The sequence below is a fragment of the Onychostruthus taczanowskii genome, unplaced genomic scaffold, assembly GCF_017590055.1.
Source record: "Onychostruthus taczanowskii isolate IOZ18803 unplaced genomic scaffold, ASM1759005v1 scaffold198, whole genome shotgun sequence".
NCBI classification, from domain to species: Eukaryota; Metazoa; Chordata; class Aves; order Passeriformes; family Passeridae; genus Onychostruthus; species Onychostruthus taczanowskii.
In genome coordinates, this window is record NW_024499217.1 from 292,569 (window position 1) to 305,145 (window position 12,577).

At 62.0% G+C, this 12,577-nt stretch overlaps 1 protein-coding gene across 2 annotated transcripts in view; it reads left to right on the forward strand.

The window, feature by feature from the left end:
* AGAP3 (ArfGAP with GTPase domain, ankyrin repeat and PH domain 3) overlaps window positions 1-6,017 on the forward strand; it is a 106,732-nt gene extending 100,715 nt beyond the window's left edge. For both annotated transcript variants that reach the window (XM_041402381.1, XM_041402382.1), the window contains exons 14-18: window positions 1,977-2,131; window positions 2,556-2,646; window positions 2,984-3,206; window positions 4,234-4,489; window positions 4,730-6,017. In XM_041402381.1, coding sequence (XP_041258315.1) covers window positions 1,977-2,131; window positions 2,556-2,646; window positions 2,984-3,206; window positions 4,234-4,489; window positions 4,730-4,954 — 950 coding nt within the window. In that variant the 3' untranslated portion in view covers window positions 4,955-6,017. The remainder of the gene's footprint in view (window positions 1-1,976; window positions 2,132-2,555; window positions 2,647-2,983; window positions 3,207-4,233; window positions 4,490-4,729) is intronic.
* Window positions 6,018-12,577: the final 6,560 nt, after the last annotated feature.

Consider the following 12,577-nt stretch of genomic DNA (forward strand, 5'->3'; position numbering starts at 1 on the left):
CTGGCTTGGGCTCAGCAGCAGCAGCCACAGGTGGCTCAGACCAAGGCAGGACGAGGTGTGGGAACAGGGCGTGTTGTGGTGTGTCAGGGTCCCCCAGGAGCACTGTGTGCAGCAGCGGGGCAGCCTCTGCCCCAGGGAGCTGCTGCTCATCCTGCCTGGCTGGCGGTGCCCGGCCCAGTGCTGTGGCTGTGGGGGATGGTCCTGGCTCCCCTGCAGCCTGGGGGCTCCCTGCCCGTGCCAGGCTCTGGCAGCACTCACACAGGCTGGTGCCAGCAAGCAAAGGAGGCAGTGCCTGTTAGCCTGGCTGTTGCCTGGTTATTTCCTCTCCCAGTATTCACAGGCTGGCAGCTGTGTATTTTCCAAGAATCTTATATTTTCCAAGAATCTTGTTGTCTGTGGGGTCTCTCCTGCAGCTGAGAGCTGGAGGAAAGTGTGGACAAGTGGGATGTCCCAGTGACACCCGTGCATGACGGAGGGGAGAGTCCAGCAGCACAGCTAACTACCCACTCCCTGCAGTCTGTCATCCTCCTGAGGGCTCAGTCTCTCATTCCAGCAGGACACATGCAGTTGCAGACAGCTTTCCCGAGGAGGAGTCCCAGGCTGATTTAGGGTGAAATGAGTAAAAGAGCCTTGCCTTCCTATCTGGGAAGAGCAAGCCAGGACAAGCCCTCATGCTGGAGTCAATCCATGCTCCCCAGGCTCTGATGGTGTGGAGACCCAGCCTTGTGCTCCTGCGCCAGTTCACGAGCACTGGTGGTCTCCAGGCTGGTACTTGTCAGTGCAGGTGCTGACCACGAGCCTGGGAGGAAGGGCTGTGCACTCCCATCATGCCCAACAGACCTGGCTCTCCTAAGGAGGCTTCCCAAGGCTGCACCGTGCTCTGGGGATGTGCATGGACACAGCCTGGCTCAGACAGGCCCAGGAGCCCCCACAGTAGCTGAGGGTGGCCGTGCCCTTGGTGGGACCCAGCCAGGGGCCTCTGCACCACTCACTGTGGGCTGCAACAGCTCCTGGGTCCCTGCCTTCCTGCTGCTTCCCTCTGCAGTTCTCGCCTTCTGTGCTGCAGAGAAGTCAGGGAGAGGAGGGGGACCTCCCTCAAACCCCTCCAGACTCCCCTGCTCACCTCCCCACGTCATGCCCACCGTGCACAGACCCTGCCAGGCTTGAGGCCAGCGCAGCTCTGCCTTGATGTGGACTGGAGACCCCTCGGCCTCCATGCTGTCTCTGGAGCTGAGCAGTTGACTCCCTGCTTTTAATAGAGAGCTGGGAAGGCACATTATGGAGATGAGGGTGTTATTTGCATAACGCTAATTAGGTAATTACAAATCATTTTGCTATGAGCTGAAGCGTGTGCTGTGACATAACGTTTATTAGTCATTCCATTCAGGCCCCGCTTAGTTAAGTCATTTACTGCACTAACTACTGAAGTTGGCAATAAAAGGTAAATGCTGGTGCTGGGTGTGAGGCTGACACGACACCCCCTGAACTGTGCCCGTGGGGGGCCGTGTGAGGCAGACCCAGGCTGGCAGGTGTTAGCAGGGCAGAACACCGTGTAAGCCTTGCTGAGGAGCTCCTCCGAGCCCTCTGCACAGGCTCCTCTCGCCTGGCCTCACTCACTCCTGTGCACGGCCCGTCCAGGCGGGCACTGAGCCCTGGCACCGGCGCTGTCTGCAGGCACTGGCTCCTGGAGGGGCTGATTTCACTGCTCCAGAGGCTGGCAGCTTTCCTGAGGGTGGGACACAGGGCAGGGAGAGCTCCACAAGCCAGTGGAGCTGTGAGGGGCGGAGGGAGGGAGGGAGGAGGGAGGACTGGCACAGAGCTCTGATTCTTTTCTGCAGGAGAAGACAGGGACTTGCCTGTCCCAGCCTCCTGGGCTCTGCTGCTGCCTCAACCCTGCCATGTGGGGATGGCAGGGTCTGTCCCATGGCAGACCCCCTCCTTCCCAGTCCCATGTTAGGCACACCTTTCTCTTCCAGAACCAGATGAGCCATTTGAGTTCATTATCGTGTCACTGACGGGCCAGACGTGGCTCTTTGAAGCCTCAACATCAGAGGAGCGGGAGCTCTGGGTGCAGGCCATTGAGAGCCAGATCCTGGCCAGCCTGCAGGGCTGTGAGAGCAGCAAAAACAAGGTAAGAGGTCTTGGCCAACTTCCGTTCTGTCTTCTCTGGCATCTGCTTTGCCACATTCCTCCATGTCCCACGCTTGCCTGTCTGTCCATGCTGAGTCCTGCCTTGATCCCTCTTCTCCCAGTGGGAGTTCAGTTCCGTCCCTGGGACTGTGCAGTTCCCCCAGGTTTCTTGTCACCTTTTCCCCACCTGGCTCTGGCCCCACAGAGTAGTACTCTGCATCCCATGTGGCCGGATCCTGCATGGTTCATTCCCTCCCTGGACATTTCTCCCCGCTTTGGCCCGCTGTCCCCTGCTCCTCTGACACTCCAGACCCTGTTGTCAGAGCCCCCATGCTGGTGGAGCGTGGCGTGGCATGCCAGGAGGGGTGCAGGATGGGTGGTAGGGTGGCTGGCCTGCAGTGAAGGCCTTGTGGGGTTCTTTGCAGGCTCGGCTGGGCAGCCAGGGCGACGCTCAGGCCATGCAGGCCGTCCGCACCGCGCGCGGGAACAGCTTCTGCGTGGACTGCGATGCACCCAGTAAGAGATCTGTGCTGGGCGGGGGGCTCACCCTGGAGGGAGGGGGCTCCAGCCAGCCCAGGCACCCCCTCTCTCAGCCCAGAGAGACCCGCTCTGTGTGTCTGCCCTGTCCTCTCCTGCAGTGGACCTGCTCCTCGGGGCTGGGGTACAGGGCACACTGCCACACCGGCCTGTGACCCCTCACTGGCCAGCCTGAGGTCCTGGCCTCTCGCAGGGACACTCAGCTGGGCAGGGCTCTGGTGGGCAGGTGCCTGCAAATACGAGTCTGAACCGCAGGAGACGGGCTGGTGAGTCTTGGCGGGTTATTAACTCTCCCCACTGATCCTGCTGCCCTCAGATCCGGACTGGGCCAGTCTGAACCTGGGTGCTCTCATGTGCATCGAGTGCTCCGGGATCCATCGCAACCTGGGCACCCACCTGTCCCGCGTGCGCTCCCTGGACCTGGATGACTGGCCGAGCGAGCTTCTCATGGTCATGACGGCCATCGGCAACGCACTTGCAAACGCTGTCTGGGAGGGAATGGTGGAGGGGTACCCCAAGCCCACGCCTGAGAGCAGTCGGTAAGGGAGGCGGTGAACCCCAGAGATGCTTCTCGGGAGCCGCAGCAGGAGGGCTGGGTGACGCTGCAGGGCTGGGAGCAGCCTTTGGGGCAGCAGGATTCTCAGGGTGCTCCGTGCTGGTGGCCGTGCCTCCCTGCGAGGCGCTGGCCGCCCTTCCCTGCCACCCTGCTGGGGCACTGCGCTCCACGGCAGCCGCAGCCGTGCGGGCACTGCGAGAGCCGCGGCTGCAAAGCCGAAGGGGTTAACAGAGATGGCTGTCAGCGTGGTGCGGGTCTCCAGGGTCTGTCCCTTTCAGGCCCTTGTCTGTCCCGATCGCAGCCGCTCCGCTGTCACTCACGCCGACAAGAGCCCATTCTGCGCCTTATCAGCGGCGGGCGCGGGTCAGGCCCGGCCGCAGGGCGCATGCGCGGCGCGGCATTGATGGCCGCCCGCCAGCCGCAGATGGAGAGAATGGCAGCAGATAGCGGGGCACGGCGCGCATCGATCCGCCGCCCCGGCGGGACGGACGCGGACACAGCCTTTGTCTGCACCAGGCGGGACGGCGGCAGCGATAAGGTGCCTCCCGTGGCACCGGGCTGGCGTGTGCAGCGCTGGCCTTTTCCTGCCGCCGGCCGTGGCCCGCACAGCGGCCTGGGGCAGGGACGGTCCCCGAGCTGCCACACGCGGGCACGCAGCACCGGGGTGAGGGGCTGCGGCCTGCGGCGGCACAGGGACACCTGCGGGGCCGGCTGCAGGCCGTGCTGCTGTGCCGGCGTGGGTGTAAGCACACGGTGTCCGTGGGGAGCGCTGAGGACGGGCAGGGAGTGGGGCGGCTGTCACTAAGGTGTCCGGAGTGGGATGACAGAGCCTCGGTGGCAGCTGTGGGCACAGGGGCACGGCAGGGGCTGTGCAGAACGTACCTGGGTGTGACAGATGTTCGCTGCTCACACGAGCATGTTCACATGGCAGTGCTGATACTCGTGTCCTTTGCGCATGGGGCCCTGGCAAATTGTCTCATCTGTGACCGTGACAATGTCCTGTCTGGCAGGGAGGAGAAGGAGCGCTGGATCCGGGCTAAGTACGAGCAGAAGCTCTTCCTGGCCCCACTGCCACAGTCTGACATCCCGCTGGGGCAGCAGCTGCTGCGGGCCGTGGTGGAGGATGACCTGCGGCTCGTGGTGACGCTCCTGGCCCACGGCACCAAGGAGGAAGTGAACGAGACCTACGGAGACGGAGACGGGCGCACAGCGCTGCATCTCTCGTGCGCAATGGCCAACGTAGTTTTCACACAGCTGCTCATATGGGTAAGACAGAGCCTGCGCCTCCACCGCAGTGCTTCTGGTGCTGTCCCGGTGCTTCCCACCTCCCTGCTACCTTTATCCATCCTGCCTCCGTGGGTTCCCCCGCATGCCCACCGCCACTGACCTGCCCACCCTCTTGGCCCCCTCTCGCTGCCCACCCTCTGAGCTCTGTGCCCCCTGCTGCTCCCGTGCCTGGGCACACGGTTCCCAGGTGCCACTGACCAGCTGCTTGTCTCTGCGCAGTACGGAGTGGATGTGAAGAGCCGGGACGCGCGGGGCCTGACCCCGCTGGCCTACGCCCGGCGGGCCGGCAGCCAGGAGTGCATCGACATCCTGCTGCAGCACGGCTGCCCCAGCGACAGCGCCGCCACGCTGACCCCCAGCCTGCCCCGCCGCAACGCCAACGCCAACAACAACGCCTGCGCCGCCGCGCCCCTGGAGCTCAGCGCCAGCCCCGGCACGGCCTAGCCCGGCACGGGCCCGCTGGTCGCTGCACGGCCGCCCTCCAGCCCTGCCGCTGAGCAGGGCCGCAGGAGCGGCTCCGAGACCGCGCAGACGGGCCCCACGCTGCCCGCCCCCACAGAGCCCTGCTCCAGCCGGCAGGAGGCTGGCAGCCGGCTGGGAGCCAGCATCCTGCTCCTCTGCGCTGGTTCCAGCCACCCCTGGCCGTGCAGCTGTGCAGACCCAGTGCTGGCAGCCTGTGGAGGGGCTCCTGCATAATCCCTGGGGTGGCTCCATGCGCCCCGTTCTCGTGACCGGTACGTGGATGGGGAGGCAGTTCCTCCTGCCCCCCCAGCCATCTGTAGATACAGCAGGGGCTGGGGGCAGCTCAGGTGTGTGGCCTCCCCTGCACAGCAGCACCAGGGAGGCTGATGGCTGTGCCTGCTCCCTCAGGGAGGTCAGTGTGGTCACTTCCCTGCTGCTCTCCCTCCGTGCAGTGGTGCAGTGGTGAGGTGGGGGCAGCAGGAGGTGCGAATTCTCCATTGCTCCCCATGCTCCTCTGCTTCTGGCCAGTGCAGGAGGGCTGCACGCACCGACACTGCTCCCCATGTGCTGATGCAGGGGTGCCACCTCCCCAGCACTGCTCCTGGACAAAGGCCTCCCCAGCCTCCCGGGTGACCTAGATGGGGAAGATGATGGTCACTTCGGGATCCCCAGCTCTGTCTGTCTGTCTGTCTGTAGAGTCACTGTCCTTCCAGGTTAAAGCTCCAAGCTCCAAGCCATACACAGTGTCTCCCTCAGAGCCTCCCGCTGGCTCCCGCTGCTGCCCAGGTGGGGCTGGTCTCCAGCTGAGCAAGAGGAGAGGAGAGGAGCATCTCTCTCTGCATTGGGGTCAAGCCTCTAGCTGAATGCTGGAACCTCAAGGCTTTGGACACTGCTATGGAATGTCTCTGTCACTTGTGTATAAAATGTACATTGGAAATATTTATATGGACACTCTGTATATACGGTTTCTTTTCCATAAGTTGCCCTGTGTGTGTTATCTGCAGCCAAGGAGATAAAGGCTAATAAAGCAACCCACCTCCTGCCAGGCCCGTGTCTCAGTGTGCTGCCTTTGGGGCCTCCCATGCAGCCCTGGTTTGCAGCTGGGTCTGGTGCCTCTCCAGCCCACACTGACAAACGTTCAGGCTCTTCTCCTCAGGCTCGGGCTCTCATAACAGCCGTCCTGTGCCAAACCAAGCTCCTGGGACACGGCAGTGCTGAGGTTGGAGGGGAGATGTGCCAGCCTGGGGCACTGAGGGACAATGTCAGAACACGGCCCCAGAGGAGCGCACAGCTCTGTCGGGATGGGAGATGGGCGCAGCAGAGGGGTGTGCTGGAGAGGGGACGTGCGGGGCAGGAGGGCTGGGCCAGCTGGTCCCTGTGCACAGGACAGCACTGTGAAGATGGGCAGGGGGAAGGCAGAGGTGGGCAGGGGGTGATGGGCTGCTGCAGCGAGCGAGGAGTGCAGGCTGCAGGATCAGCGAGTCCCAAGGCACAGGCAGACCCTGAGCACTGAAGGGAGCCTGTGTCTGCCCTGCCAGCCCTGCCTTTGCATGCTTCTCATAGCTGTGGGCAGAGCAGGCCCCAGGGCTGGCAGTTCCGGGCTGGCTGCACCCCAGCCACGCCACAAACAGCTCTTTGGGGCTCCAGTGTGTGCTGTGCTGGGCTCCAGGCTCTGCTGCTCTGGGAGCGGGCACAGGCCTTGGGGCCCGAGCTTGTGTGGCAGTGCTGCAAGGAAGGGAGGTGCCAGGACACCCCCAGCTGCCACAGGTACCCTCAGATGTCCCTGTCACACCCCTGCTGTCTCCTCCTTGTGCCCTCCCATGACAGAGGGCGGCCTTGCTGGGGGCTGCAGACTGTGGCCCCAGCCCCTCCACTCCTTGGTGTGTTGTGACTGTGTGTGCCCATGTCAACATCCTCAGCCTGGTCCTGCTCCTGGACCCGGTCCTGGTGCTCGTCCTGGTGCTGGTCCTGGTGCTGGTGCTGGTCCCGGTCCCGGTCCTGGTTCCAGTTCCAGTCCGGCTCCTGCACCCATGTCACCCCTCATTCCCATCCCCTTGTGGTGCCCATGGGTGCCCCCACACCGGCCCTGGCCCCAGCCCAGTGCTGGGTTTGGTTAATTTCCTGGCGACTGCATTAACGGGAATGGAAGCCGAGGGACGGCAGCTCCTCTGGGGCCCATTAATCATCCCCCTCAGACAAGCTGCCTTGATTACAAGTGGCAAGAAATTCATTAGGGCTGCGGCTCTGACAACTTTTATCTGCGCGGCTGGATCTGACTCATTAGGCAGCCAAATTAAAGCCATGATGGGCCCTGATGAAATTCACTGCTTGTTTATCTTGTGCGATCTGATACATCTGCCCATACATCATCTCCCGCGCGGGATCCCGCCCTACCCAGCCCTGGCGCCTCCCTTCCCATCCCAGCCCTGCCCCGGGCCCCCGCTGCCCAGCCGGGGCCGGCTCTGACCCCAGGAGCCCCTCGCCTGCCCCACACTCTGCCTGCGGCACTGGGCTGGAGCTGGGGCTGCGAGCCACCACCGTGCCACCAGGAGCCCTGCGGGGACAGCTCTGGAATCAAAATCACGCAACACCCTGAACTGGAAGGGGCCACAGAGATATCAGCGTCCGAGGTCTGGGGCCACACAGCCCCGAGCAGCCCCTGCAGGGCACCTGGAGCCCTGGCCAGGTTCTGGTGGCAGTGGCACTGCTGTGGGCACACAGCCCCGTGGGGACAGGCCCCGTGCCCGCTGCTCCCACAGACTGCAAACAGGTGCTGGGGATGCTGGTGATGCCCTTTTGCTGGCACCTGGGGGCAGGGAGTGCCACCAGATCCCTGCAGGCTCTGACACTGTCCCAAGGAGCCAAGATTGGGCCGGACCCCAGACCAGCATTATCCAGTGCTGGAGCACATCTGGGTGCCAAGGTGACCAGTGTGGCTTCAGGTGGCCCTGGGCCAGGACAGACTGAATGAAGCAGGAGCTCCAGGTCCGTGTTCAGGGGAAGAGGTGTGTGTCCATGTTTAGGGGCGTGTTTAGGAGCTGTGTCTGTGCTCGGGGCGGGAGCTGTGTTCATGCTAGGGGCAGGAGCTGTGCCCCTGTGTTCAGGGGCACTGTGCCTGTTTTTTGGGGCAGGAGTCAGGTGTCTGTGTTCAGGCTGGTGCCAGGGAGGGCACGGGCCAGGCCTCTGCTCTGCTGCACACCAGAGGACTGTGCCAGGGCAGCAGCAGTGGGGCTGTCTCTGAGTTACGTGGCCCCAGCAGCAGCAGTGACCACGGCAGCTCCATGGGGACCCTGCCCCAGGCAGCCAGCAGCACTCACACCATCGAGCTGAGGCTGGGGCCGGGGCAGGGAGCTGGGTGCCACAGGACAGGAGCCGTGGGGTGCAGCCTCGTGCCATGAGTAAATCCACAGTATGCAGCCTCAGGCTGGAAACCAGCCATACCACAGGTTTGCAGAGCTTCCCAGGGAGCCTGGGCACAGCCAGGAAAAGCCCCACAGGGCATAACTTACAATCGAAGCCCCACGGGACTTCTTGCAGCCCCAGCTGAGCAGGCACAGCTTCCCGGGGATCTGCAGGTGGGCACGGGTGGGCATGGGGCAGCACCATCCACCTGAGGCTGCTGGGATCGTGCTGAGCACATGCAGAGGTGGCCAGAGCCGAGATCCTGCCACAGGGCTGCACCTTCCTGTGTCCAGCAGCTTTGCCTCTGGGGGAAGAGGCACAGGTGTGACAGTGTGCCAGCTCACTCAGGTACAGCACCCACACCCTCCACTGCACACCTGCGCCCTGTGCCCGTCCAGGGGAATCAGGCCGGGGTGGGTGCAGACACCCACAGCACAGGGAGTCACAAAGCCCTGGGGGAGCTCCAGCCTGGCTGGTGGGGACACTGGACAAGCTGGCACAGGCTGCAAAGGAGTTGGGGACGGTCACAACCGTTCCCAGGTGCCAGCCATTGGGACATTGTTTCTCTCCTGCACCTTGAGCTGGTCCTGGAGCCGCTGGCTAATGAATAGGACCAGCACCATGTTGTGGGCTATCACATCTTCATGCAAGTCCCTTGCCAAGGAATGCTGAGGACCAGCTTTGTTGTGCTGAGTGAATAAACACTCTGTGGGATGCAATCCCTGCTCCTTTTCCACTTCTTTAAGAATTACCATACAGGTAAACAAGTGGACAGGTTCGGGTAGGGAGAATTCCCTTGTGAATGCTGAAATTGCCTTCCTTAGGGCAACATAAGTCTTGTTTTATGAATGCATGTATATATATATATGTGTATAAACATATTTATATAAACAAACACATGTCCATGTATAAGCACACTCTATGTATTTATCTCTGCATGTGTCTGTGCCTGTATTTACCTTTTACTCTGTGTGTGCACACATGTGTGTATCTGTGCACATACATGTGTACCAGTGCTTGTGTGGAGATTCCTTCCCCAGCTGTTCCTACTCCAGAGCACAGGGTAACAGCCAGAAGGTGGTGAATGGGAAATTTCAAATAGATGCAAGTGAAAAAACATGCTAGGGAGGTGGTTGGGCACTGGTCCAGGGGCCCGAAGAGGAGGGTTGCTCACCCTTGGAAATACTGGAAGTCAGATGGGCAAATTCTTCAGCATCTTGAATGGGACAAGCTTCGAGCAGGCGTTGGAGCAGAGACCTCCCAAGACCCCATCCAGCCTCATGGCTCAGTTGTCCTGGGTCTGTTTTTACTGCCCAGTTTCTCATTGTGGCCCTCCTTCTCCCACCAACCCCCGTCTGACCCAGCACCCAGAGCTCCAGCTCATGGGGTCCCCCACAGCTCTCCTGTCTGAGGAGGGGCCACAGCTGCTTTGGGCAGTGTGGGCAGTGTGGGCAGTGTGGGCAGTGTGGGCAGTGGTGCTCACTGTGCAGTGTGGGCAGTGTGGGCAGCGTGGGCAGTGCTGTGCATTGTGCTCACCGTGCTCACTGTGCAGTGTGGGCAGTGTGGGCAGTGCTGTGCATTGTGCTCACTGTGCTCACTGTGCAGTGTGGGCAGTGTGGGCACTGTGGGCACTGTGCTCGCTGTGCAGCGTGGGCAGTGTGGGCAGTGCTGGGCACCGTGCTCACCGTGCAGTGCTTTGCTCTCCGCTGTGCAGGAGGCACCAGAGCCATCACAATGCTCAGGGTTCACAGGGAGCCCTGCTCTGCTCTGCTCGGTGCCAGGAGCACTCTGCTGCTCTGCAGCTCTCTCCAGCAGCGCTGGTGACAGCATGAGTTGTCACCTCCAGCAGCTCTACACAGAGCTGCACCTCTGCAGCATTTGTGGGGATTCCAACATGGCTGTTTGTAGGGCTGCAGTGTGTACGGGCTCTGGGATTGCTCTAATACAACAACAACAAAACCTTTCATGCAGCTAAAAACTGTAGGTGTTGGAACAACCTCAGCAGCAGCGCATGGATGAGCATGCAGTGGAGAGGGAGTGCTCTGCACACGGATTTTGGGTGGGCTGTGGCCTCTGTGGTGGGGGACATGGGTTAAAGACACAATAAACCAGTGCTGCCACTGGGGCAGGACATATCAAGCCACTGTCAGTTAGAAATGCCCAGTGAGAATAAGGGAGTTCTTGGACCTTAAAATAAATTTTTCTCCTTTTAATGTCACTGCCCCAACCCTGGAGCTGTGGACACTTTCTGGAGTGTTGTGGTTAACGTGCACTGCTGTGCTGTGGTTGGCTGCAGTGGCACAGACCCCTCATGTGGACACATTTGTAGTGGCAGAGCCCTGTGCAGCTGCAGAATGGCTGTACCCTGCCCCGTGCCCTCCCACGCAGAGGTGAGTACCAGTTCTTGTGGCAGCGCCGTCGCTGCAGACAGCTGTGTCCCCTTTGCAGCACGGAGCGCAGCTGAGGTCAGTCCCTGCCTCAGACCAGCCCCACCCCAGGATGGAGCAGTGGTGCAGCTGCAGGAGCTCCACCCCAGCCTGCTGAAGAGGGAGCAGACTGTTTTCCTGAGAGCAGGGAGCCGGGGGCTGCTGCCAAAGGACATTTGCTCCCCTGATCCAGGGGGAATGACAGCAGGTGTTCTACCTGGACAGGGCAAATCCATGCTGGGTGCTGTGAGCAGCACCAGGCCAGGCATTTCCTGAGGATACTTTCTTGTCCAGGTCACCTGCAGGGACAGAGGCAGGTGTCCTGTAGTGGAAGCCAGCTGTGCTGAGAAACCAGACCCTGAAAGGATCCCACAGAACCCTCTCGGTACCTGCAGCAAATATTTCTGTGGAAAGAGCCACCCACCAAGGACAGCGAGAAGCACAGCTTTGTCCAAATGACTGTTCTGATCTGAGCTGTGTCTGTTGGCCATGCCAGCCAACTGGAGCCAACAGCCAAGGGGCAGGGACAGCCACCCCCAGTGTGCCAAAGCTCCAGGGCACTGCAGGAGCACTCAGCTCTACAGGCTGAGCATGGACCACACACTCCAGGTGAACAGAATGTACCTGCCAAAGAGGGAAGGGACATGGGGAGGGAGCACTGCTCCCCAGGCAGCACAGAGATGGCCCAGCCCCTGCTATGGCATCAGGGGAAGGTGGAATCAGCTCTGGCTGTCAGGGATAGTTCCTGCTCTCCCAAGCTGTGTATCCCAGGGAGGGTGACAGCAGCTGGCTGGACCGTTTGTGACCCAAACTCCCTATCAAACCTGTGAGCAATTGGTGCCCCACCAAACCTTGGAGAGAGCCCTCTCCAGGAACCTCTGGTGACATTGCAATGGGTGCTGCTACCACAGCACAGGATGGGAGCTCCCTTGCTCCGTGGACTCGCTGACGTTTGTCACACCAGAACAGTTTTCCCAGGCTGGACACCCAGGAAACCACATGGCCCTTGTGATCTAGACTGGGCATGCAGCTGTGCCCTGTGCAAAACTGGGTCTTCATGGGGTTCTGGGGCTGGGCTCAGTACCTGAGATGGCTGGCTGCGGAAGCAGCATCTCGTGTGATAGCTCTCAAGAGCACAGAATGCCTGGCCTGGATGTGCGAGCCCCTTTTGTTGTTGCACCTGTCCCAGGGCATCAGCAGCAGGAGCCGGGCCAGGGCAGGGCCGCAGCCGTGCCGGCAGTCTGCAGCAGCGCACGCATTCCCCGCTCCGGGATGAGCTGCGGCGGCGCTCCCGAACCAGTCCTGGCCGCGGCTCCGCCGGCGGGAGGGCCGACCTGGGGATGCTCCCGGGCGCCTCCTCTCCCGCCGCTCGGCACCGGCACAGCTGCGGCTGCAATGAGCCCGCAAGGCCACGGCTGCTGCTCGCACAGCCTCCGGCTCCGCGGGCCCCGGTACCGGCACCGGCCGAGGGGCGGGTGAGCCCCGGAGCCTCCCCTTCTCCGCGTCCGCTTGCCGCCCCGACCTCCGCGGCCGCCTCTCGGCGCCGCCGCCCGCTGCCCGTGTCCCTGTCCCTGTCCCTGTCCTTGTTCCCATCCTCTCCCTTCCCTGTTCTCCTCCTCTGCCCGCGCCGGGCCGGGGCCGCGGGAGCCCCGTTCCTGCAGCGAGGAAGAACGTGGTCTTGCTCCATAGAAAATAATTTATTGAAATCACAGCTATACACGGGCGGGCGCCAGCGGCAGCGAGGGCCCGGCCCGGCCCGGCCCGGCTCAGCCCGGCC